This window comes from Desmodus rotundus, chromosome 10, assembly GCF_022682495.2.
Source record: "Desmodus rotundus isolate HL8 chromosome 10, HLdesRot8A.1, whole genome shotgun sequence".
Taxonomy (NCBI): Eukaryota; Metazoa; Chordata; class Mammalia; order Chiroptera; family Phyllostomidae; genus Desmodus; species Desmodus rotundus.
This window is the reverse complement of record NC_071396.1, coordinates 12,630,755-12,657,690: the sequence shown is the minus strand read 5'-3', so window position 1 is coordinate 12,657,690 and position 26,936 is coordinate 12,630,755. Positions and strand designations below refer to the sequence as shown.

Below are 26,936 nucleotides of genomic sequence, written 5' to 3'. Positions count from 1 at the left end.
CTCTGTCAACTATACTATCTTTTTCCCATTATCGAGATTTAAGATTCACATTCCATTGTCCCGCCATCAATAAATAAGTCTTCCATGCAGTGGCTGTCAGCAGCAATGGCTCTTAAGCTGCACTGTGCAGCAGAGTCACCGCCTGGAGAACTTGTTGGAACACAGACTGATGGACCTCACCCAGTGAGCTGCTGATCCAGTACGTCTGGGGTGTGGCCGGAGACTTTGCATTTTTAACAACTTCCCAAGATGCCTTAGTGCATGTAGTTTTGTTGGACCATTTCATCTCTTAAAATACACACACCCCCTTCATCCAAGCAAAGATATGTGCATGCATACACACAAGCATGCATGGCTATGGATATATTCATGTGTGTACACACGGCTATATGCATGTGTGGTGCGTGTGTAGGTGTGTCTACTCGGATGAAGTTGTCTGCAGTGAAAAGAGAAATGTGTAAATTCAATTACACTTGAAGAAACAGCAGACAGGACTTGACATTCACTTGAATGTAGAGAGTGAGACAGTTCCCTTGAAGATTTTCCCTGTTTTCAACAGCTTGATAACGGTTAAAGATTCATATGAGACTACCTGGTCCACCTGGTCTTCTCAGATGAATCTTTTTCCTTCCCTCACGTAGTAGGTATCTTAATTTTTTAGTTAATCTTTTCACACGGCTTAGGTTCTGGCAATAAGGAAAACCAGTAAACTAAGTCTAATTCATTTTTTATGGAGATAAGTAGTAATTTAGCAGTTTGGATTCAGAATATATTTAGAGTGAGTCTGATTTATTATGGTATTATTTACTACATCTTTTTTTTTTCCACTGGAAAAAGTACTTTGGCTCCTTATTACTTTTGCTGATGGGAATTCTGTTCATCTCAAAGAAGAAATCTTTCATGACTAGCTCTATAAATTACCGCTCTAGGCTTATTTCAGAACTATTTTTCTGAAAACATTGTTTTACAAGTTCAGTTGCTTCTAGCTAGGATATTACTGACTTCTTAATAGGTCTTGTAGGGCTTGAAAATGACTTTTTACGTAGTGAAGTCTCCCCCCACCCCCCATAGCAGACAGACACTCTGCACTGGCAATCCAAAAGCCATTTGTGACTAACATGATTGGTGACTCTGGGAAGCTGGACACACACAGGGCCCAGTGCCTTCGCAGTCCTTTCTGGGGCAGCTCCTCCATGTCTAAACTTCAGAGGCGCAGGTTCTGCCCTCAGGGGAAGGCCTCTGGTTGTCCAGCTGGCAAGAGACTAAGTTTGCTTCTGTTGCCTAATTCTGTGGAAGCCAACTGCTGTCATACATGGAAGCCATGTTTTCCAAGTGCTCTATCACTAGGAAAGCTAAAATTCTGATCCTCAAAAGCAAAATAAAAAATCTGCATGGCCCCTCAAACTCACCACAACTTAGGCCTACCAAAAGTTCCCAAACACTTATTTTTAACCTGTTTTTTTAACCTAACCCAGTTGGGCCTAAATTTTGTATTTACAAAAGCCATGCAATTATACCAACATTTTTCGTAACAAGATTCTGAACCACTCTGCTCTGCTGCCCAAGAAGCGCTAAGAAGAGGTTGACATTTAACTAAGGACCTAGCAAACTCAGCAACAAGGAATTTATATCCTAAATTCAAGTACTAAACCAAGGTGCTGTTTTCAAGCTATGTGAAGAGTTTCAAACTACAAGAAGTTCAAGACCCACCTAAAATACACTTCATTTGTGCAATGTCTTTTTTTCCCTACACTCACGACAAAAACCAATCTCTCCTTATTCCCATGCAAATATAAGGAAGAAAAACAACTTTTTTTTTTCCCTTGGGGGTAGAGTGGAGGAAGCAGACAAGCTTTTCAACTTGGCATTTGACTGAAAAATTACATGTAAAAACAGACACATCATTAAGTCTCAAAACTCTTTGACTATTCAATTCTCAAATATGCTGCAAAAAGCGACAAAAGACAGCTTGTCTCTAGATTACTCCAGCTCAGCAGCTTTTTAAAGGAGGGATTACATAAAGAAATTGTTCCAACTAGTCATACTTCTGTATTAAAGACAACATGAATTGAAACAGATTTGCTTGTCTGAATCTAGACCAATGTTAAAATATGGTTAATTGCTAAATACTTAAACTTCATTTCTCTTTCCCAAAGTGAGTGTTTCTAAAAATGATCTTGTACAGTCTCTTTTGACGATTCAGAGTTTTACTTGTTTACACATTCTTTTTCTTTTTATGTGATACTCGAATAAATACAATCAAGGAATTTATAAGATTTTGAAATTAAAACTTAACTCTTATTGACCAAATTAACTCTATAAATTTTTCTCCAGTAGGTACCATACTTATTAAAAATCCCACATTCTAAAATCATCTCTCAATGTGAATATATTCTAATGCTATTTTTGAAACCTAGAGAAACTACCTGATGAAAAAGAAGGGGACTACTGTTTACGGCACACCTACCAGAAAGGAGGCACACACTTGGCAGCCAGCCCTGGGCTGACATTCTGGGCTGACCTTGACCCTAGTAACTGTGTAACCAATGGGCAGGTTTATCTAAATTTCTACATCATTAATTCTTTGTTTTGCATGTAGTGAATACTCAATTACATTGTTATTATTATTGCAACAGATATTATAGAACTCTTTTAATAAATGAGAAAATTAAATTCATGACATTTATGCAACTGCTGAAGGTGCCACAGTAACTAAAAAGCTGGGACAAGTCCAGCTGCATCTGCCTCTCCAGCCCAGGACTTCTCTGACCCATACGGCCCTGCATTTCTAATGTGTCCTTATAAACACAGTAACTTAGGGTACTATGAGAAACAAGTGTTGATCTAAGTTCAGGTGTAGGGATATCAAAGCTGTCTATTTCTCAGTAGGGGACATGTCCAGTAACGTCCTGAAAAACCACTGGTCAGGGACAAAGAGAAGGAAGCACTGTTGCCCTGGCTGGTGTGGCTCAGTGGATTGAGCACCAGCCTGCAAACTAAAGGGTCGCCACTTTGATGCCCAGTCAGGGCACATGCCTGGGTCCCCGGTGTGGGGGGCGCACAAGAGGCAACCACACACTGATGTTTCTCTCCCTTTCTTTCTCCTTCCTTTCCCTCTGTCTAAAAATAAATAAATAAAATCTTGAAAGAAAGAAAGAAAGAAAACATTGCCCTACAAGCAACAGTGGACCAGGGAACCTCTAAGATGCCCAGAGATCTATGGTTTTAAGTAGACTTCCCAAAGGAATAAATGAGTTATCCCAAATCTCACGATTTTTTCTGACTTACACCGCATGTTCCTACACTACCAGGCTGATCTCAATGCCCCTCTCATGAACCCAAACAGAACCCAGTTGCACCCTTGGAAAGGATTTACTGCTCACAGCAACAAATTGCGTTTCTACTGCGCCCAGATGACTTCTTTTTTTAATGCTCCTTTTTAAGTCACCAAAGTTAAGGTAAGCAAAGGATTTCCCCCTTGATGATATGTACACCTCAGCTGATGTGCTTTCACATTAAACTAAGAATTACACTGTTGATAAGTCACTGAAATCTGGCGTTCTCGTCAAGCATTCACATTAATTCAAGCAAAACATTAAAGAGCATCACCTAATGAGTCACACTGCAATGAAAAGAACCGCCGTTAAGACTCCCGGAGCACCAGCGTATCACAAGTTATCATTCACAGCCTGGAAATCACGTTTTAAGACTAACATCAAAATACTTACCTGAACCCCCACAGGTGCCCTGTTTTTCCCTTAAGCACACGCTGACCAAAGCACACTGTATGCAAATGCAAGGGCCTCTTTCTCTGAAGAAACTGAAGAACTTTTTTGGAAGAACAGTCACTAAGTTATCTCTACTGCTGACCTAAAAGCTTAGGGACCATTTACGGGGACGGGGGGCTGTGTAATAGTGTAATTCTGCTCTCTCATACAGCTGTGACTCTCACATCCGCTTTCTCACAGGAGCATGGATGGATTAAGAGGGTACAACATAGGGAAAAAAACAGCAATGAACATCCACAGAAAACACAGTGATTGGGTGTTGGGAGATCTGGACAGCTATGTGCAAAAAAATGAAACTCGATCACCAACTTACACCATACACAAAAATAAATTCAAGGTGGGTAAAAGACTTAAATATAAGTCGTGACACCATAAAAGTCCCAGCGGAAAACATTGGCAGGAAAATCTCAGACATTCTACACAGCAACATCCTCATAGACACGTCCCCTAAAGCAAGGGACATAATGGAAAGAATAAACAAATGGGACCTCATCAAAATAAAAAGCTTCTGCAGGGCTAAAGAAAACAGAATTAAAATGAAAAGAACCAACAGTATGGGAAAATATATTTGCCAATGAAACCTCAGACAAGGGTCCGATCTCCAAAATACATAAAGAACTCACACAACTCTACTCCAGGAAGACAAACAACCCAATTAAAAAATGGGCAAAGGACTTGAACAGATACTTCTCCAAGGAAGACATACAGAGGGCCCAGAGACATATGATAAGATGCTCAGCATCACTAGCCATCAGAGAGATGCAAATTAAAACCACAATGAGGTACCACATCACACCAGTCAGAGTGGCCAACATAAACAAATCAACAAACAAATGTTGGAGAGGATGCGGAGAAAAAGGAACCCTAGTGCACTGTTGGTGGAAATCTAGACTTGTGTGGCCACTGTGGAAAACAGTATGGAATTTACTCAGAAAACTCAAAGTGGAACTACCCATTGGCCCAACAATTCCGCTGCTGGGATTATACCTAAGAATCCTGAAACACCAATCCCAAAGAACCTATGCACCCCAATGATCATAGTAGCACAATTTACAATAGCCAAGTACTGGAAGCAACCTAAGTGCCCATCAACAAATGAGTGGATCCAAAAACTATGGTATATTTACACAATGGAATTCTACACAGCTGGGAGAAAGAAGGAGCTTATACTCTCTCCAACACCATGGATGGAACTGGAGAGCATTATGCTAAGTGAAATAAGCCAGGCGGTGAGGGACAAACACCGTATGATCTTACCTTTAACGGGAACATAATCAACAGAAGAAAAAATCAAACAAAATATAACCAGAGACATTGAAGTTCAGAACAACTAACAATAGCCAGAGGGGACGGGGGAAGGGATAGTGGGGAGAAGGGTTTTTAGGAACTACTATAAAGGACACATGGACAAAACCAAGGGGGAGGGTGGAGGCAGGGGAGGGAGGTGGGTTTGGCTGGGGTGGGGTGGAGGGGTGGGGAGAAAATGCAGACAACTGTAAAAATAAATAAATAAATAAATAAATAAATTCATAGGAGAAAAAAAAGAAAACACAGTAATTGGTACCTCTCCTTTCTCTCTCTCTCTCTCTCTCTCTCTCCCCCCCCCTCTCTCTTCCCCCACCCTTTTATCTACTCTGCTGTTTGGGGCCTTTCTGATAAAAGGAAAGAATCTCAATGCAATCCAAGCAGATTTATGATTAGTTCCAAGTAATGTTTCATAATTTAGTAAGTCTGCCATTGTTTTCTCACAATTTTGACAGATGTCAGTCACAAAAATTTTTAAAGATACTGAAGAACAAAAATATACATAACTTTAAATCTCAAAATTATTGTATTAGCTACATATTACCAAAGAGGGTTTTATATACTAAATCTTGTCTCAACTTTTTTAACCTGAAACATGTTATTTTATTATCAACTTTGCTGTATCACGGAATGTAAAGTTACTGTTAACATCTGACAAGTTTCCCAGAGGAATGGAAAGTTAATTACTAGTAAAGATCATGGGCTCTGAATTCAGGTAGAATCAGCGAGTCACAACCTACCTAAATTCCAGGTTCCTTCCCTATAAAGTGGGAATAACGACAAGACCTCCAGAGGTTCTGTGAGATTACAAGATGGCGCACGTTAAGCCTTTGGCACGTTCCTGACACAGATCAAGTTCTCCGTAAGTGTAAACTATCATCTTCCTCCATACTGACTGCTGTTATCATTGCTACTTAGTTATCAAAAACAAGCACCATCCCGGACACTGCCCTGGATGCTGCTTTATCATGTTTCTCACTTATTCCTTTCAGCGATCCTGGAAGGTGGGTGTAGTATTATGATTATTAACCACATTTTATCAATGAGTAAACTAGGTTCAGCTAGTAATTTTCCAGTTTCACACCATCAGTAAATGGCATAACCATAATCTGACAACAAAGCTCCTTAACAAACACGATGTTACTATTAACAGGCTCAGATTATTCCCAAAGGGGTAATAACGGATTCATTACCCAAAAGACGTAATAGGTGTTATTCATCCAACTACACTAACTTCTGAATATTTTAGCCAAAAAGAGGAAAACCGAAAACCCAACTCCAACTGTTGGTTTATTAATTTATCTTTCATTTCTAAGACTTTATTTCAGGGGTGAGGGTGGGTATGACAATACACTGTATTTACATAATGCTTTGGTGTAAATTACTAATTTGATCTTCACTACAACCCCACAGACAGAGGCAGGAGTTACCAGCTCTATTCTGTAGACGAGAAAAATGAAAGGTCACAAATCTGACAAATCTGGGAAGAAGGACTTAAACCCAGCTCTTCCTGTCCCAGTACCAGGCTGTCTTTCACTACATCACACAGACAAACAGATGACTGAGTAGGTACTAATAAAAACTGATCTTTAAAAAAGTACTATCTCCCCCCCACACACAAACAAAGGTATCCACACATCATCCTCATTCTCCCCAATGATCAAGGCCTTAGGGACAAAGCAATGTCGCAGTTCTCCAAAATACAACATTTGAGGAAAGGAAAACAGATTTAGAGGAGCTTAACACTGTTCAGTAGAAGGGCTACAGGGCCTAAAAGGAAGGCAGAGGATCAATCAGTCTCCAAGATAACAAAAAGAAATAAAATCATCTACCTGTTCTAAAAGAAAACGTGGCCAAAAACTATACCGAGGGACTTAATGTCCACAGGGAAGAAAACTTGAGGACTGGGATACATTGGTGACACTGCAAGACCCAGTTCCTGCATCCGGAGCTTCCGGGGGACACAGAAAACCATTTAATAAGTACTGGTTCGAGTAGGAAAGTAAAATACAACATCGGAAGTCGGATGAAAGCTGCAGGCTATGCGTGCATGGAGGAGAACACCGCTCTGAACAAACAAGGGATAACCAAATAATTTGTTCACTGACAGAAAGAAAAAGGGCATAAAATAGAATATGCCCCTGAACGCTAGAAAAATAATTACACGAGGTGTCAGACTGCTGTAGAAAACCCTCCTCGGTGTCTAACCTGCTTCACTTACTCGTCTTTTACCATCTACCGCACACGGCAGCCGCGGCAACCAGCCGCCCTCTCAACAAATCGATCTTCCACAGTGCGCTGCTCATTAAATCCTGCTCATTGAGGGTCAGGCCCCAAATTATAATCGAATCAATTTATTTGATCTGTGACTAATAATTAATGATTAAATACAGTTATTACATAAATGGTTTCATTCAAAATAAGCCTGGACATTTTAAGACATACTTCTATAATCATCTGCCAGCTTGAGTTATATGTCTTGACTGAAACCAACAGAAGAAAGATCTTGCTACAGATTTCTGATAAAAAAGGTCAAGTTCAGGAAATTCAGCCAGAAAGTAAAATTAAGACCGAAGCAAGGTTAACTAAGAAAAAGTATGAGCTCAGAAAAAATAATAAAGACTCTAATCAGGCTGTTACTGAGAACTGCTACAAATATTCACATTTAAGTAATTCAAGTAATATTTATTGGGCCCTAGTGAAAGTCGAGAATCATACATCACTTTGGAAGTGGATGACCTCAGACTAAAGTACTATGAACTTAGAGCGGATATGGTTACGATAGTTCCTTCTTACAAAGTGCTTAAGAAACAAAGGCAGGCAAAATACTTAGTAGGCTATGAGACACTGAAAAATAATGCTGGCTGGGTCCCAGCGCCAAAGATTCTCATTCCACAGATCCTGCAGCCTGGGTATCAGGGTTTTTACAGCTCCCCAGGAGGTTCCAACGTGCAGCCGGAGTTGGGAATTACTATCCACGGTAATGCCCAACAGACCCGAGGAACTACTGAGGCAAAGGCTAAAAAAAAATAAAAAATAAAAAACTGTCAAGAAGACCAAACAGGATTCCCAGGTATAGTGAGAGTAATGAAAGCAATTAAGGAGTCACTGCATTTAACGAAGGATACGCAGAGCCCAGATGGGATGGTAAGATGGGTTTGGATGCCTGGGAAACAATGGTCAGCTGGTAAAGACGATATTCTGCATTAGCAAAACCGTCCAGTAGGAGATTTGCAGTCCCCTGAGGCTGGCTCCATAATAACTACACCTACCACCACAAATAGGTATGATTGTGTACAGCCTGTTGTAATTGTGTGCAAATAGAGGTGATTCCGCCAAGCTGCTTTTGCTACCTAGTGTTCCCACACTGCCATCTAGTGGGTCAGGATGGCAAGGAGCCCATTTGAACTGGAAGTGAATTCTGGGTGGCTCTGAACTCATTTGGTTGCAAGGCAGTTGGTAAAGAGCCCAAATGCAAGGGTTTGAGCCTTATGTTCTCCTCTGTTTATTTAGAGTAGAAGAGGCTTAAGGTGCAGGGCTTCTTTTGAGGTTGATTCAACTGTTCTGACATTGGTCATAGCGACACATAATGTTTTGAATGTATTCAATGCCACTGAACACTTAAAAATGGATAAAATGGTAAATTTTGGTATTTTCTGTCATTTTAAAAGGGTGAATGGTGTGGTACAGTCCGTGCCACTGAATAACAGGGATAAGTTCTGAGACATGCGTCATCATCAGGCTCTTCTGTCCTGAGAACGCCACAGAGCGCACTCACGCGCACCGTCGCCCCAGCCGGCCACCGGCCGCGCACCCGGGCCTCGTGGGCAGCCCAGTGCTCCTGGGCCACAAGCCTGCACGGCCTGCGGCTGCAGTAAAGGACACAAGAGTAAATCGACACAAGGCAAAACGATGCCATCGGGGAGACATGGCACACACGACACAGGAGCCCACTTGGACTGCGTCTGCTGGTGTTCATGTGGGAGGCTACAGGGATAAGGTTGGCACAGATTCTGGAATACAGAAGGCCCTGACAGTCAGGCCAAAGAATTCGAACTTTATTTAGTACGTGTTGAGGAGACTGTAAAGATTTTTGAGCAGCAGTGTAGAATGTACAAAATTATGGAAGGTTAATGCAAAAATGCTGATTGGTGTGGATTTTGTGATTGGAGAGAGATGTGGGAAGACTGGAGGGGAGGATTCCAGGTGAGAGAACAGTTAGTTCACTCCGGCTGTAAAGTGATGAAAGCCTGAGTTAGGAGGTGGCAGGGGCCTGGGAAAGAAAATGAGGCCTTTTGATGGAACTGACTGGGTTATGGGGTGGGGAGGGGGGTGAGAGGCGAATGCAGGGTCTCGAGCTCCGTGTACTGGAACCAGGGTGGTGTGACTGCTGGTTGAAGTCATTGGTGTGGGCGAGATCACCAAGTAACCAACTGTGCAACAGAAGTTAGTGCCAGTGAGGACCACGCTTAACAGGAGTCACTTCTCAGGGTTGGGAGGCAAGAGAAGGCATTTTAGTAAGTTAATAGTTCCTTTTTCGGCCTAGGTTTCACTGGCTAGGTGAACAGGGTAAATCATTTAATTTTGAGTCTCAGTGTTACCTTTTTTGAAATGAATGGGGCTTGGAATGAAGAGATTGAATGATTAATGATGCCCTTTTTAAACTTTCTACAGTCCTGGAGGTCACATCTGTATTTGCGCCACCGCCTCCTTTCTTGTAGTAACAGTTTTATTGAGATACAATTCATACCTATGCAGTCGTGTGCCACATAACTGATGTTTTGACCCGTGGTGGACTACACACACATCGAGATCCCATAAGATAATGATGGAGCTGAGAGGAGATTCCTGCTGCATAGTGACGTCACAGCGGTCCTACCACAGTGCATTGCTCGTGTGTGTGTGTGTGTGTGTGTGCGCGTGTGTGTGTGTGTGGTGATGGTGTGACCCATCCTCCTGCGCTGCCAGTCCCATCAACTCGTAGCACACAAACTTACCTACAGCACATAACATCTGACCGTGGTACTACACAACCATACCACTGGCCTGTGTGTTTACCGTACCATACTTTGTTATTTTAGCGAGCCCTTTTTACTTAAAAAAGAAGTGGGCTCGGAAACAGCGCGCTGCGTTACACCAGCAGCAGCCTCGCGTGTCGTGTGTGCCATGTCCCCCGATGTCATCGCCGGGTTACACCGGCAGCACCGGCAGCAGTGCTGCACATGTCCCAATGCGCAGCCGCTCTTGAGAACCAATGACTCAAAGGAGAACCTCTCTAAAGGGCCGTTCTGAAGCAGAGACAATGGGAAAAAAGTCCCAGGAAGAAGGCAAATTGTTTTTTCTTATTAATTTGTGAATGATGTTTACAGACGAAGGGTGTGTGCCCCTATGTTACAACGTTTTCCTGCATTTCATGCCTCCTCCACAAACAGCTCTTGATGTACAGATGTCTTCTCGCTTCTACGAAGTTTTATCCGTCCATGTATCGACCTATCTTCTCCCTCTTGTGTGGTTTCTCTTTTTATTTTTGCCTGAAAGGCTAACAACAACAGAGGACCTTCTGACATTATGATTCTCAACCAAAGTAATGAATTAAAAGTAGGTATTAACATCAAATTTTAAATGTCTTAGATGTTTAAAATTAAACATGAATAAGTCATGTGCAAAACAGTAAACTGGCAACAAGTTAGCTTTTTTTTTTTTTAAGATTTTATTTATTTATAGAGGAAGTGAAAGGGAAGGAGAAAGAGAGGGAGAGGAACATAAATGTGTGGTTGCCTCTCACATGCCCCCTACTGGGGACCTGGCCTGCAACCCAGGCATGTGCCCTGACTGGGAATTGAACCGGTGACCCTTTGGTTTGCAGCCTGTGCTCAATCCACTGAGCTACACCAGCCAGGGCGACACAAGTTAGCTTTAAAAAGGAAACTTTCCTGATTTTACTATAAGTGAACAAGTAAAATAATAATAATCGCCTTACTTGTCCATTTTTATTTAAAAATCAAACGTCTAAGGTGTTTTATCACATGGGTTACATGTGTCTGTTCAGGAATATAACTGCGTCTCTGGAAAGCAACCATTTGAGCGCTATTATTAGAATGAGATACATAGTAAGATTACCCCACAGTCACACTGATTATTTTCTCCCTACCATGTAATTATTACGGCAAAAACTAGGGGGATTAAATCGTTTGCACAAAATCTTTTACAGTAATAAATCCCATTGTAAGTAGTTTAACAGGCTGAGCTCTCCCCCTAGCTCATCGCGGATTCAGATGTGACCACCGGCCTCAGACACGAGTGTTGACTCCTAATGCAACAACATGGTCGTTATTAGTAAGGCACTGACAGCAATCCGACCCATGCTCTTTCATGATGGTGAGCTTTGGAGATATTGATGACAAAACTGGACTTGTTTGCATCTTTTATAGACTTGAAAACAAAAGTTACGATAAATGTCAGAGGTTGAGGACACTTTGGAAAGGAGGTTCACACAGAGATACTAAGTTTTGATAGCTGAAAACCAAGTCACCATTCTGAAAAATGCTTGCATGCTTTTCACCACATTGACCACCAGAGGGAGCACCATGTCCAATTAAGACGATGGGAAACTCCCAAAAGGAAATGAGAAATCCTGTAAAACCTGATCTGCAAAAGTTTTAAATGCAGCATGTACAGAATGAAATGTAAAATCAAATCATAGGCTCCCCAAAAGATCTCAAGGGAAATATTTATAAAATAACTGGGCTGCTGAGAACTTTAAGCTTGGAAGTACTTACAGAAATTAGTTTAACATAAATAAATACAAATTCTGCAGATATCCTGACATCATCTACAGAAAGTTTTATGCTGACTCAGTAAGTCTGCATTGCTAGCAAGCCCCCAGCTGACAAGGATGCTGCTGACTCACAGACCACACTTGGAGTAGCAAGAACTAAATGACAATGTCAACTGAATTTCCAAACTACATGTTTAGCCATTACATAAAATTAGCAAACTAACTGGTAGGAAGAAGAACCCCAAATAACAGATGCAAACAGGAGGGCACATACCCATGAAACTGGAAGCCTTGAACTTCTAAATTCTGATGACTGGCCTCTACCAGTGAAAGCACTCTGCAGGGGCAGGTCCCCCTCTGCCTGAGGAGCCTGAAACGGCCTCCCACCTGTTACAGGTGCCTCGCCGGGGACCACTGACCCACCACAGCCCTCGCCACCTCTCCGTGTTTCCAGATCTATGACCAGACTCAAGGTCTGGCAGGCCCCAAAGGGTAAACCCCTGAGGAGGTGCAGTATACACAGAAAGAACTGCAAGATTCTGCCCCCTTTCTAGCCCCAAAACTTGCGGAACATGTATGGGAAAGGATACTGAAAGTGCTGGAACGCTGGATGAGGGGGGAGGATAATGCTGGACGAAGCTCAATTTGTTGATGTAGGTGCTGAGCAGACTGCGGATTCAACAGCTTGGCTCAAGGAGCTGGGAACAGCTGTAACACAGCCTGGTTGGTTGACTGAAAACCGGACTTAAAAGTGACCAACACTAAACGAAGCTGAAATGTGAGAGCCTCTTTGCTGTGCTGAGGAGGAAGATATTTGATGGATTAACGAGAAGAGAACACAGAGTGACTTTTTTCTAAGACTACTTAAGCCACCCCTTAACCAGGCCCCTGGGAAGATCCAGAAAATGTCCCGTTCACCAAGCAACGAGAAACACACTCCTGCGAGGAGCCCCGGCCTCCCCAAAGGATCCTGTGGTGGCCATGCGCCAAGGACCAGAAATAGAAGTCCTAACTCCTGCCATCACGCTGGCTCCTGAGTTTGGTGGGGGATGGCGGAATCCCAGGGCGGCAGGGACCAGCGCAGTGGGAGCACCTGATCACCAAAGACAAGGTGGGAGTGGGCACCGTGATGGCAGCCAAGGCAGTAACCGGAAAACATGCAGAGATCTTTGATGTTGGCTAGTGAATCACAGTGTGCCTAGAACCGAAACAGATGAGCAATCTACTAAAGTCTTACTTGATTAATATTAGTGGGAAAGCTCTAGGCCTGGGAAACAGAAGTACGACTTAAATCACCAAAAGCATAAAGAGTTGTAGACCCTCCACCAATTCTCGGATTTGGGCCACTTCACAGACCTAATCTAAGGTCAGGTCCCCTGAGGAAAACTCTACCACAGAGCCAAATATGGATACTCTGAATCTCCCTCCTGGGCTTTCCAAAAAGAGGTCTTTTTTTTTTACAAAAATGTCTTGGCACTGGAGAAGAAGACATAACCAAACTTTGGGAGGATTATTGGACATTGGCACAGAACTACGGTTAATTCTTGAAGACCCAAATCGCATGCGTTCCGACTCTCAGAAATAGCTTATGGAATTCGGGAGATAATGGGTTTGGGGCTCAGATTCTTTAGGGCCACCATACAATGCAGAGTAGGCCCCCAAATCCACCTGGAGGGTCTCTTCTCCAGTTCCAGAACACACAGTTGGAATGGACATCCTCAGCAACTGTCAGAATCCCCTGCCCTGTCTCCTCCCCCACAAAGCAACGGCTGTGAGCGTAAAAAAGCCGGAGTCAGAGCCCCTGGAACGGCCTGTGCCCACCTAAACCCAGTCTGCGTTTCCGGGGGGTTAGGTGAGGTGTGCACAGCTGACAAGAGATGAACTGTGGTGGCTTCTGGAGTGTGTCAACACATGCGCTGGACGTGCATTCCCCCAAATCCCCTCACCGTGTGACTCCAGGTTCAGGTAGACACAAGAGTCGTGGGTGAGATCGCAAGGCAGAAGTGAAGCAACTACCACTGTGTCCGAAGGTGTGTGCGGGGGGCTGGGCACTGCCACAGCCTGTGAACACCATCACTGCCATCTGCGGCTGCACCTCCACTCCGCCACAGCTCCCACAGTATCTCTTCCCCAACCTCCTCCCAAGTCACAGACAGTTCTGTGGCAAAGGGCACAAGCAATTCCTTCAAATCGTCAGTGTCATGGAAAGGGAAGGCGGGACAGACGCAGGTTCCGAGTTGTCCTTGTTAGTTCCAAGCGGATGCCAACCTGGTCTTGCTTCCCCCACCTGACATCCAGATGACCTTTCTGGCATCCCTCAGCAGAGAGGCCTATAGGCCGACCGCACTCCCAGAGTCAACAGCACCTCTACCAAAGCCCAAATATGCAAGGTCTAATCTCTAACACCCTTGCCCTTTGTCACGCAATGATTCCACCTCCCTGATCGAGCCCTAACTGATTCAAGCCCACTGATGAAAATTTCACTACATTGAAGCACAGATTTATTTTAATGATGCTCTTTACCTAAGCCAACAAACCTGAAATACAAGGAAATTTATATCAACTTGGTTCTACAGTCCCCCTTAAGTAAATTTATGGTGGAATTTTAGTTAAGTCTAGAGGGAAAACATCGTATCACTCTACACAGATGATGAAAATGCCTTCTGCAGAACTCAACACCTGTTATTAATTTAAACTCTTGAGAACATAGAAATGGAGGGACACTTCCTTAAAGTGATAAAATATATGTACCTCAGTCCTAAAACAGCATCTTAATAAGGAAAACCTAGAGGCCAGGAACAAGACAAGAATGCCCACTATCTCCACTACTATTTAACGCTGTCCGGGGGTATTTCTCAAAGTGATTAGCCTAGAAATTGAACACTTAGAGGCATAAAAATGGAAAAAGAAACAAAACCATGTATTTGAAGATGAGCTACGAGTATGGCTACAAATTAACTTTCCTGCAGTTCTCTACAACTGAAACATGAGGTCTGGGGCAGAAACGGACAGAGCAATGGAATGGAGTAGCGAGTCCAGAGTGAGAGCCGACGGGTGTGTATCTGGAATGATCACTGAAGCAACTAAGGGGGATACAGCTTTTAAATGAACGGTAATGGGACAACCAGACAGCCACCTGGAGAAAGATACAGTCCGGTGCACTCCCTATGCTGTAGACGTGGAATAAACTCTAAGTCAATCGGAGTGTGAGATGCGAAGATTTAAAGAACACATGTTCTAGAAGGACACGTGGGTGAAGCACCCCGTCCTGAGCAAAGTTAAAAGACAACCTGGGAGAAAATATCGTCAGTGTTTATCAAAGATAAACAGCTACTACCTCTACGATACAACAAAATGTTTCAAATTTGAAGGGAAAAAGCCAAAAATCTTATAGTAAAAAAAACGGGCAAAAGGTACATACAGATAATTAACAAAAACATATGAATATGAGCTTTAAACATACATAAAGGCGTTAAACTTGACTCATGATGCAATTTAAATGCAAAGTAAAACTGGGACAACATACCACCTCTCCCCCATCAGACCAGCAAGAATTCACAAGGCTGGTCACGTGCTCAGTCCGCCACGCTGAGGGGAACAGGCACCGTATACACTGCTGGTCCCACACAGGTATTCACGCTTCGGTCAGCCTCCCACCTCTTGGAATCTGCCCTGAAGATACACCTGCAACAACACGGGGAGGGAGGGGCCATACAGTGCAAGGGGGAGGGGGGAGAAGCCATACAGTGCAAGGTAATTTATTAAAGCATTATTCAAAATTGTAAAATACTGGATATTACCTAAGTGCCCAAGCATAGGAAATCAGAAACTATGGTACACGTAAACAAAAATAGAGTATTATGAGGTTATTAAAAATCAGAAAGATCTCTATAAACTGCTATGTAGTGATTTCTGGTAGGTATTGTAAGTGAAAAATTCAAGTGCAAAAAAGCAAATACAATACGCTGCCTTTTGTCTGTGAAGGGAATATAAAAATACACATGTATACGTATTTGATTATCTTCACAGAAGAAAAAAAAGAGCGAAGATACACCAGGAAAGAATTAATTCGGTCACCTACAAGGAGTGGGGATGGGGACACCATGGACATGGGAGAGGCTGCTGACACTTCTATCTTTTTTTACAGTTTTGAGTTTGAGAAGCACGTTCAAAATATAAGATTAAATCAAAAAGGGCGGAGGAGAAAAGTCTAAAACTGAACGCAAAGGGAAACGAACTCAGCTGCACTTCTAACGAATACCAATAAACACACTGAAGGGGAACAAGAGAGAGAATACAAAATGAGCACAGCACTGACCTACCTGCTCTGTCTTTGGCGGGGGTAGAGAGACCGGGGGAAACTGCAGGCAAATTCTGTACTGTTTCAACCAGGGTTTTTCTTTGTAATCATGTGGGCAAAGCAAGTCTGAAACAGTTTCAGTAACACACAGGGCTGAACAAATGAGTACATGGGTTGATGCTGTTGAGGGCCCGGGTTCTCCCCGAGGCAGAAGTTATGACAGGCAATTATGAAATCGGGGCAGGCAAGAAAGAACACGGAGGAGACAAATCTGCCTTGAAAGTATTGGTGAGAACTCGTGACTTGGAAATTACGTGTATGTCCACGTATACGTACGCATGTGTGCATGTACCTGCATACTCTGTAACTTTGTTAAAAGGGTCGAAGGGCAAAGACATCCTAGCAGCAATGAGCATACTTAGTGCTCAGATCTCGGGCGCTAACACCACTCCTCACTAAGGGAACCAGGAATCTGCAAAGAAACACCGATTCCTTGCCCTGGCTGGTGTGGTTTAGCAGACTGAGCACCAGCCTGTGAGCCCAAAAGGTCACCAGTCTGATTCCCAGTCGGGGAACACGCCTGGGTTGCAGGCCAGGTCCCCATTTGGGGGCATGTGAGAAAAAGTGTGAGAGAGAGAGAGGGATGGATGTCTCTCTTCCTTTCTCCTTCCCTTCCCCTCTAAAAATAAATAAAATCTTTAAAAACAACACTGCTTGCAGAGTTGGGACAGGACAGGTTTAGGATAAGCCTGGAACATCCACTATACCATAAAGGGAGTTTTTAAAAAAAAGATGGGGGCATATCACAAGGACACAGAAACAACCTTGAAAGGTTTCGTACCTAAAAACAAGACAAAATCATCTGGGACAATTTGAGTACCAAAATAAGCAGGGACATAATTAATAATGAACAACTGAAAAATGGAAATTCATGAGTCCATACTAATAATAGATAAATGATGAGGGAGAAGGACAGGCTCTCGTTTATAGCAAAATGCTGAGCTGAACACCACATGGTGAGTGTGGGGAGTCTACAGTTGGGAAAATCAACAGTTTGCAACCATTACACAGTCAAGAAGGAATCATCCATGGACGCTAAATCCAGAAGAAAATCTTAATGAGCAGAGTATTTCCAAAGTGGGAAAATGTTTCCCCACCTACTACCAGCTGGGGGGAGGGGAAATAGAGCAGAGAAGAACAACTGGGACAACAGCTCACTAGGTGATCACAATCAACACCAACTATGAAAAGCAGCTGGATACCTTGAGCTGCCAGGTGTGACACCCTGAGGGTACATCACCCACGCAGCATCCCCCTGAGGGTGCGTCACCCATGCAGCATCCCAGCTGAGACTGCATAACCTGAATCCAACCATGAGAAAATGTAAGCTCACAATAAGAAATGTCCTACTTTCTAAAAAGGAAAAACTGTCACTGTTAAACATGACAAAAAAAATATTTATGGAAATGTTCTAGATTTGGAAAGACCAATGATATACTTGACCCTCGACTGGACCCTGTAACTAAAGGAAAGATCTATGCTACAAAGCGCATTATTGGGCCGTTCGATGAAACTGAAGTACAGAGAGTGAAGTGCTGCACGAACGTTACACTTACTGTGGCTGACACGTGTGACTCCCTAGTCTTCGGGTGGGCTCACCAAAGTACGGAGGGGCACGGGACAAGGCACGTGGAACTCACGTCCTCAGGGCAATGAGGGCCCAGGGAGGAAGGTGCGAATGATAAAGCAAATGAGGTGAAGTGTTAATAGTTTAATCTGGGTAAAGTGTGCAAATTTTCTGTACTAGTCTCATTCTTGCAACTTTTCTGTAAATTTGAAGTTATTTCCAAATAAAAGTTTTAAAATTTTTAAAAACTGTGGTAGGAAGAGGTTAAATTCCTTTTCCAATCAAGGTAGCCAGAGAAATACATAAGTATAGTTGCCCCTTGAACAAAGCGGGGGTTAGGTGCACCAACACCCCACACAGTCGAAAATCCACACATAACTTTTGACTGCCCAAAAACTTAAGTACTAATAGCCTTACTGATATTATGAACAGTTGATTAACACATACTTTATATGTTATATGCATTACATACTATATTCTTATTACAAAAAGTAAGCTAGAAAAAAGAAAATGCTGTTAAGAAAATCATAAGGAAGAGAAAATACATGTACAGTACTGTACATATTTATTTAAAAATCTGCATATAAGTGGGCCCACACAGTTCCACCTGTACTGTTTAAGGGTCCATTGTATTTCAAACACCAAAATGATGGTAAGCCTAACAGTAAATGTTCAAAATGACCTTAAAATAACTCTGGGTTCTAATTTCATATAATATTCTCCACACATAGAATGGAAACTAAATTCCAGTCCATCACACGGTAATAGAGATGTGTACTTAGGAAGCATTTCAACAGCGGGTTATGTATGCGTAGTCCCTAGTTCCTTCCCAGCACGTCCGGTGCTGTTTCAGAATGCTGTGCTGTCCATTTGGCAGGTGCGTCCTGAGTACTTACAGTAGGCTACGTCACTTCTCTTAACCCTGCTAAGTCTCGGCTACTCGGCTACTCATGTCTGGCCCGCAGACCAGCAGCAGTAGCATCACCCAGGAGCTTGTAAAAAATGCGCAACGTCACGCCCAACCAAACCTTACTAAGTCAGAACCTACACTTGAGTGAGATCTTCAGGTGACTTACATGCACATTAAAGTTCAAGAAGAGCTGCTCTGAGTGACTCAACAGAGGTTTGTTTCTAGCTCCCACCCAATCCGATGCATGTAAGGTGACTCTCCAGAGCAGCTGGCCTCCACGCTGAGAATCATGCCATCTTGCTTCTCCATCTCAACTCACGGCCTCCACAGGCATTGAAGCAAGGTGAGAGAGAGCAGGGAAGACAGCGTGGGTTATTTGGTGGTAGGTGCAGAAATGGCTTGGATAACTTCATAACCTCCAGCCCACACTCCACCAACCAAAACTGAGTCGCAGGGCCCCAATCCAACTGCCAGGAGGCTGAGACGTAGCCCTCTCGTGCGCCCACTATTGGGAGGAAAATGAGTAAGGTTACTAATGAACACTCTGGTTATCTCAGAAATACCAAGAAAAAGTTGAGTAACCAGGCGAGAGCCAAGGCAGAGCAGGAAAATTATGGGGTCCATCGACAAGAGTTCTAGCGCTCTCTCCCCAAATTCTACAGCCAATGGCCAGCCAGTGAACTGGCTCACCTTCCACCCAGAGGTTAGCACTGGATCGAATCAGATGCCAGGTCAAAGAAAGGCAGGCATAACCTGGCAAGCGTTTCACAGCTACCTCCATCCCCAGCAGCACACACCCCTTTATAAATTCCAAATGAAACAAAACCTAAGAAAGACTTTCTCAAAGTTTATTAAAATCTGTAAGTACAAAGAAATGATACAAGCTTGGTTGGGGAGAAATCCAAAATATAAAGTACAAAGGGATAGCTTCCCTCCTCCAAATCCCATCCTCCAGAAATAATCACATCAGAACTCGGGGATGTGCTTCCAGACCATTTCTATACACACGAGTACATCAATAAGCACACAAGGTTTCATTTAAAATACACACATTGTTCTACAACTTCATTCACCCAGCAGGGGGTGTGGCCATCCATTCACACCTGTACCAGCAGATCCCCTTCAGCCTTAACAGCCAGGTATCCTGAAATACGGCTGCACCATAATTTAACAAGTCTCCCCTTTCAGTGGGCGTTACAATTCGCCCCTTTTTTAATTACCAAAAGGCTATGCTAAGTATCCCTGTGCATCCACTGTCATTTGTATTTCCATCGGAATCCCAAAAGTAGAATCCAGAAAGCACAGCGCTCGATTCTGGAAGGGACGGACCCACCGCCCTCCAAAGGAGCAGCACCAGTCTGGCTCCTACAGAAGCGTGCGATGCTCTGCGGCCCACGTCGGCGCTTACAAGGAACTCAACACACGCTTTTTTAGGGTTGTTTTTTTATAAGAATTAAGTGCAGTAGTACACAAGGGAAGGCACTTAAAATCAGGCCTGGCATTGCTGAGTAAATGACAGTCGCTATTAGCTATTGATGATACTATTCAGTCGTCACTCTTCGTGGTAACAAGTAAATGAGAAGAGGCTCCCGTACTTCCCCTCGACATTCCAGGTTAATCACTACGCCTCCAACGACGACGGTGTCTGTTAAGAGCAGGCAAACCACAGGCACTAGCCCTTTGCTTCAATTCTCCTGTGGGAAGGTCAGAGGCAGCCCTGTGAGGGACACCCCAGCTCTCTAGAAGATTTTCAGGAGGTCTCACAGGGGGTAGTAACAGGCAGAGAAGACAAACCCAAGTGCAGGAGAAAAATGAGCGTTCCCATGAGGACAAGTCAATGATCCCTCTATTACGAATGAGTCTAAACTTAAACCCAGACAGCCATTGGCTGTGGGTCCCAAAGGCATGCCTGCATTCGGGGAACTCGGGTGCCTTACCACGGGTGGCACACGGGGCGCTCTGGACCAGCATATGCCACACGGCCAAGGTGGAGGGCATCTGTGCTGCTGAGTTCCAGGCACCAGCCTCCATCCCTGTCCCCGGGTGGCTCCGTTCTTGAGCCCTCTGAGCAAGCACCAGGTTTCTGAAGAACAACAACTTACTGCTATTCACACAAAGCAGGTGGTCCTCTCTGATTAGGAACGTCCTCTGCTGTGGCATTCGCCAAATGTTCCCAGGCTCAGGTCTCTGCCATACAGCCCTTCCCCAACCTCTTTGCAGAAGAAAAGGAAGCAGCAAAAGAAACAGGGATTACAACTCCCACTTAAAGAGAAAAATGGGAGTCATATCCATAGAGCCCTTTCCCAAGCCACCATCTAATCCACCCTTCCTCTTAATGTTATTCCGAGTCCTTAGCCGTTGCCCAAGAATCTGCAAATCCTGACTTCAAGCCAACCCTCAAGGTCCCAGCCTTTGGGAGGACTTTCCTCGCCCCTCCACCTTCAGTTGCTCCCACCTCAAGAAGAATCTGTAACACAGCAGCGGTTCGTTTGCAGCCGGTGCTCACATACTTCACAAAATCAACTGGAAACCCGAAGAATGCTCTTTATCTATTATTTGAGCAGAGGTAAGCGCCTCCCTGTCCCCACGTGGCTCTTTCTACCTAGCCCTTAAACCCTGGGTTAGGCAGGCACGTGAGAATTCTGCCTTGGTTGAAACAATCCACTCCAACACCTAACATTCTTGGTAACTTCACTTACTTAGAAAAGTCATCCAACACCTAAGCCCCTCAGTTTCCTGATCATTTCAGCCGTCTTTCTCATTCCCACCTCAGCTGCTGTCATACCCCGGACCCTGTTGTGCCAGCACAGACACTACTTCTACAGTAAATATATGTCAGCTCCCCCCATTCTCAGTCACCCCATCGCTTCTTCGATGACAGCACCAGGTCCTCTAAGCCACTGATTCTACCACTTTTACACACCATCACCTTCCTCATAACCTCAGTCCCAGCTAAGAAATCATGGTCCGTGATTACACCCTCCCTAGCCTACAATTTCAACTTCCTTCTCGCCTTCTCTATCCACGGCACTAACCTGGTAACCCCAATTCTCACAGTCCAGCGGCTGCCACTGGGAGAGAATAGAGCACTAGTGTGCTACCTGCTGTCACTTTAAATGAACGAACACAACTCTTCTCAGCGAGTCTTCAGGCTCAGGCTTCTGCCTCACCACCCTTAAGTGGACCCTCAGCGCTTCCCAGCAATCCTACCACATTGCACTAGGCGAGTCCTCTTCTCTCCTAGCATACTTCAAACCTTCTCTTCCCTAAGCCTGAGTCACTCAGCAACCACTTCCCAAGTGTCCCCAAACCTTTCAAGCACTGCCGTTGCCTCCTCTGGCACCTCTCCTTCTCGCCCCAGTAGGTGTTCCCTCCTGCCTCCACCCAGGCTCAGTCCTTGGCCAAGATGGATTACAGCATCTCACCAGTGCTTTTTCCCCCTACGTTGCCTGGTCACCTCCACCCACGCTGTAACTCAAAGGTAGCTGCTTATATTCTGTAACTGATCTCACCTGTCTCGTGAGCGTGGTGCTGGTTTTCTACAATTAAGCTAATCTTCATCATGAATACTCACCCTAGTAAACAGTCACAAACTTAAAATTTTCCAAATAACATATCAGTCTCTTCCGGTTAATATTCAGACATGCAAGTTTAACTCTTTACCAGAACTGGCACAAATACTGGCTTTCAGGTAAATTTTTCTCCATACGGGACTTATGGGACATTCTTAAGGTGGGAGGAGAACCCTGGATCTTGGTGTCCCTGTGGGTCCACACTGGTCTCTGCTGCGAGGAGGTGATTAGGTCCCCTGGCTGGACTGCTGTCATCCCATCCCTCTCAGGATGTCACGGTGGCTCCCATCTCTGGCATCCATGGTCCTCACCTTCAGTCTAGAGTCACACAATCGTGACGCCTGCTGCTGATCCAACAGGCCTCTAGCTCCTCCGCACCCCTCACCGTGGTATGAAGCATTTCAGAATGCCCTGCTACCAGGGGTTCACCCACCCTTCCACTTCCCTCTTCCACTGCTGTGCTCTCACCCCCAGAGCAGGCACAGCGCCAGCCGACACGGCTCTCTCCTCTCAAGATTCCAAATAAGGAGCAGAGTCAAAGACCTTCTACTTTTTCTGTCCCCTCAAACCATTAAACGCGCTCACCTCAACCCCAGAACTTTGGCCAGACAGAGTAGGTCAGAACATATATTTCTCACAGTCTGTTTTCCCTACGTCGGTTCCCCGTTCTCCCCACAACCCACCAGAGCTGAAAAAGATGGACTCTCCACTCCCCGTTCACCCTCCTTGCTCCTGGGAGGCACCAAGCCTTGATTCGGCCTTAATGACAGAAGAAATATCCTCTCTATCCTACGGAAGAAACTATCATTAGAGTTTTCAGAGGAAGCTCTTGATATGGAAACTGCAGGCAATTTGGAAGTTTAGAAAACCGAAAACAATCATACAGTGCCTTAGTAATTCCCCCAAAATATTACCCCTTCGCGACTTCGACAGAGCTTCCTGTGTGCCCAGCTAGTCTGGGGTTCCTCCCTCCCTCCCTGAGTGGGGATAAAAGAATACCCCTGAGCGGGGACAGGGGACCTTACAATGGAAGCTTATGGGTTACATTTGCCAAAACAAACAGGAAACCCAAATAACCCCTCTGTCAATGTTTTGAGCTTCTTCAAATTAAAAACATGTGCAACAGCAGAAAAAGGATAATATAAATTATTTCAGGTAATGATTTAATTATCATTTAATCTTTCTCCAATTTACATAATTCATTTTCTTTTCCAACCACATGGAAAACAAGAAGCCAGTCCTTAATGACAGGGGGGAGAAAAGGCAAGAAAAGCCATGAGGCAGGTTCAAGTTTCTCTTTAATAAAAATAAACATGCAAGACCGACAGACACCAGCACGGTGATGACCAGAGGGGAAGAGGGTTGGGGGACGTAGAAGGTATAGGACGGATAAATGGAGATGGAAGGAGACTTGACTTACGGTGGTGAACACACAATACAAGATGATGTATTACACAACTGTGCACCTGAAACCCATTCAATTTTATTAACTAACCTCACCTCAATAAATTCAATAAAAACGTAAAAACAAGTACATAAATAAATACATGTGAGAACTAAAGCACAAATCAAAACACCCCAAGGCCCAAGGAAACCAGGCAGATTCACACAGCAATAAATCCTCTGGAGACTAACGAAGTAATTGTAACAAATATCTGTTCTTTCATATTCTTTACCTGGATCTCCCTTCTCCCCCACCATGGGACTGTTGTAAACTGTTACAAACTCACATCGTCATTCCGTTTCTTGATTCAAAAGAAAGGCAGTAGAAGGGCAAGGACAGCTAGAGGACAAATCGGCCAGACGTTCGTAATACAGACTGAGTGTACCATGTGCCCGGCATGGGGGCTATAAAAATTTCAAGATGCAATCTCTGCTCTCAAGAAGTTCAAAACTGATGATGGCTAAAGAAGCAAATTTTACTTACAAGGTGACGAGTAACAGCAGAAACTGTACCCCATAATAACAGACTTTCAGAAATGGTAGAAAACTGCAGGAAACAACGCATTGAAGTTTGATTTCTCTAACATGATTTGAGGGCTGCAGTGATTCCCAGCTGGGCACTTCAGAAACCCAACCACTGAAGATGAACTGTTCAACAGAACACCTACTGCCACAGAGCAAGTAAATTGTAGCCTGCCAATCCAAAAGTGCAAATATAGTTTTTGTGTAAAGTACTAATAAACAAGCATTTGTTAGTCAGTATAAAAAATCCATTTACTTGCTTCAGTTTGCTTTGGATGCTTGGCATTTACTTATATCCCCTTTCCTATATGTTTGATGGTCTTTCCACCATGTGAGTATCGGTGGGAAGTAGATCCTCTCCTTTCTTAAAAGCCAAAAAGGCCAAACACTCACCTTCCCTTGCAGCTAGGGTACAGGCAGTGACCCTAAGCTCAACCTACACAAAGCACCCACTGAGGACCCTGAATCAGAAGCTAGTATCACAAAGAAGCCAGGTGGAGAAAGCAGTAACTAGTGTCCCCAGCCGCCGCTGCAGAGGAAGTGGCAGCAAGAGACGCAGTGGCAGCATCTAGTGTCATAGTGTTGGTGACACAGGCTGCAGAACCCAGTCTTTCCAGACAGCATCAAAAATGACATACTCACAGGTCCCAACCCAAGTACTTCCAAAGCACCATTCTGACTGTGGAACTTGGTTCCTGCCCATTTTCAGAGCTGCGCCTCCTCCAGACTTGACTTTAAAGCAATGTGGAGAACTCTTCTGTATTCTTCCATGAAGTGCTTTTTTTTGTTCTTTGCTTATCTCATTACAGTTCTTGCTAATAAGAAAAATGAGCAATAGACAGCAGTGATGAAAAAATATGGTAAATCAAGAAAGATACCACCCACAAACAGCTGGATGTGTGCAGTCAGTTTTGGAAAATGGATAATTCCACGTCCTATGATTCGAGTCCAGCTCTGACAATTCATGGAGTAATTTGTCATCAAGTCTTCATTCCAAACTTTTTCTATTCCCATTACTAAATAACTTGGCAGTCTGGTTTCATTGCAAGATGATCCACATCTTCTCCATCAATTAATACCATAGGAAACAGCCAGTTCTCTGCCTTCGACTACATTCAAACTGCAGACACAGCCCCAAAGGATTGACGAGAATGAAGACCGCAGCTTTCTCTAATTTCTTGAGTGATAATCAAAGACCTACAACTGCCAATGTCGGGATTCAGGGAAAAGTCAAGTCTTGAAAGGAATCGATGGCTTTCAACCGCACAGTTTACAAACATTTCAAAGTATTCTCTCAACAGATTTTTGCTGTTGTTGCTGTTATGGTTACTTCAGGAAACACGAGATACAATTACTATTTGGTAACTTTAAAATACAAAAAAAATAAGTAAATTCCTCAATTATGAATCCAATAAGGGCATAGTAAGATTAATGGTCCAGCTACTGATCTGAGCTTTGCACTTACCTCCTCACCTCCACTCACCCAAATCCCAGGCTAATGGGGTCTGGAAGAGCAGTGATGGGAAAAAGAAAAAAAAAAAATCATCCAGCCCATCTCAAACGGAGCTCTTCTCCTAAGGATGTAATAGGAGCTCAATAATATTTGTTGCTTGAACATAATTCCTATGACTGTGCATATATATTACATATTTCTATAAATCGCTTTCACATAACATTTTTCATTGGCTCAGGGCTTCCAGGCTTATAAAACACTTTCGCATGAATTCTCACATCTAGGTTAGCCTTCCCTGCACAGCCTTTACACGCAAAGCACACCCCGGAACTCAGTAACCTAGGCTCCCACGGCACAGTGTTGCCTGTCTATTTCAGCACTTTGCATACACTGAAATTACCTACGTCTCTCGTTTATTTACTCCTTAACGAGTCTTAAGAATGTCCAGTTCATCTTCAGGCAAACCACAGAAAGTGTCCCCTAAATACAAGATTCTTCCGCCTCCTGCAAGCCAGGTCCTCTCCCAGCCGAGCATCAGCTGGGAGCCTGATTTACACCATCCCCCGCCAATTATGATTTCCACGGCCACACTAATTAAGCACGCCGCACAAGGCACGGACTTTTGTTCCCCAGCGCGTTTATCCCCGGCCCAAAGCTTCCCCTTAAGTCTGTCTCACTGGCTCCCCCCAATTCCTACAGCAGCCCAAGGGCTGTGGGTGTTAGCAGCTCCAGCTCCACCCTGCAGGGACCGTGCCTGGGTTGGCCCCAACACCCTCGCCCCCGCCCGGCAGCCCAGGGGGTGGCCTGGCGGAGTCCCTCAGCCGCGACGCGTCCCCACGACCCGCACCAGAGGAGCGCGGGGCTGGACTCCTCCGCAGCACCGACGAGCTCCGGTGCAGCCACGGCCAGGTGGAGTCGCGCGGCCAGCTGTACCGCGGACACCACCGATGGGATTCAGGTGGGCGAGGGCGCTCCGTACGTACCCGAGGAGGCAGCGGTCGCAGACGACTCCGCGACTCCCCTTGCACACCGTGTACGCCAGGGGATCGGAGCGGAAGAGCAGCTCCCCAGGGCGCAGCGGTGCCAGAGCGCGGAGCCCGTTTCCCCTGTCGGTGGTGCTGAACTTTTCCACCTTCAGCGGCTCCATCCTGCCGCACTCTTCACCTCGGACCGCAGCCGCGTCCCGCTGCTGGTTCCTCGCGGGCTGCCGGGAGCCGCGCGCCTGCGCCCTGCGCGCA

The 26,936-nt window shown here is 44.4% G+C and overlaps 1 protein-coding gene across 1 annotated transcript in view; it reads right to left on the bottom strand.

The window, feature by feature from the left end:
* Positions 1 to 26,936, bottom strand: part of SMYD3 (SET and MYND domain containing 3) — a 459,771-nt gene extending 432,835 nt beyond the window's left edge. Inside the window, exon 1 of the mRNA XM_024575953.3 lies at positions 26,682 to 26,936. Coding sequence (XP_024431721.2) covers positions 26,682 to 26,845 — 164 coding nt within the window. The 5' untranslated portion in view covers positions 26,846 to 26,936. The remainder of the gene's footprint in view (positions 1 to 26,681) is intronic.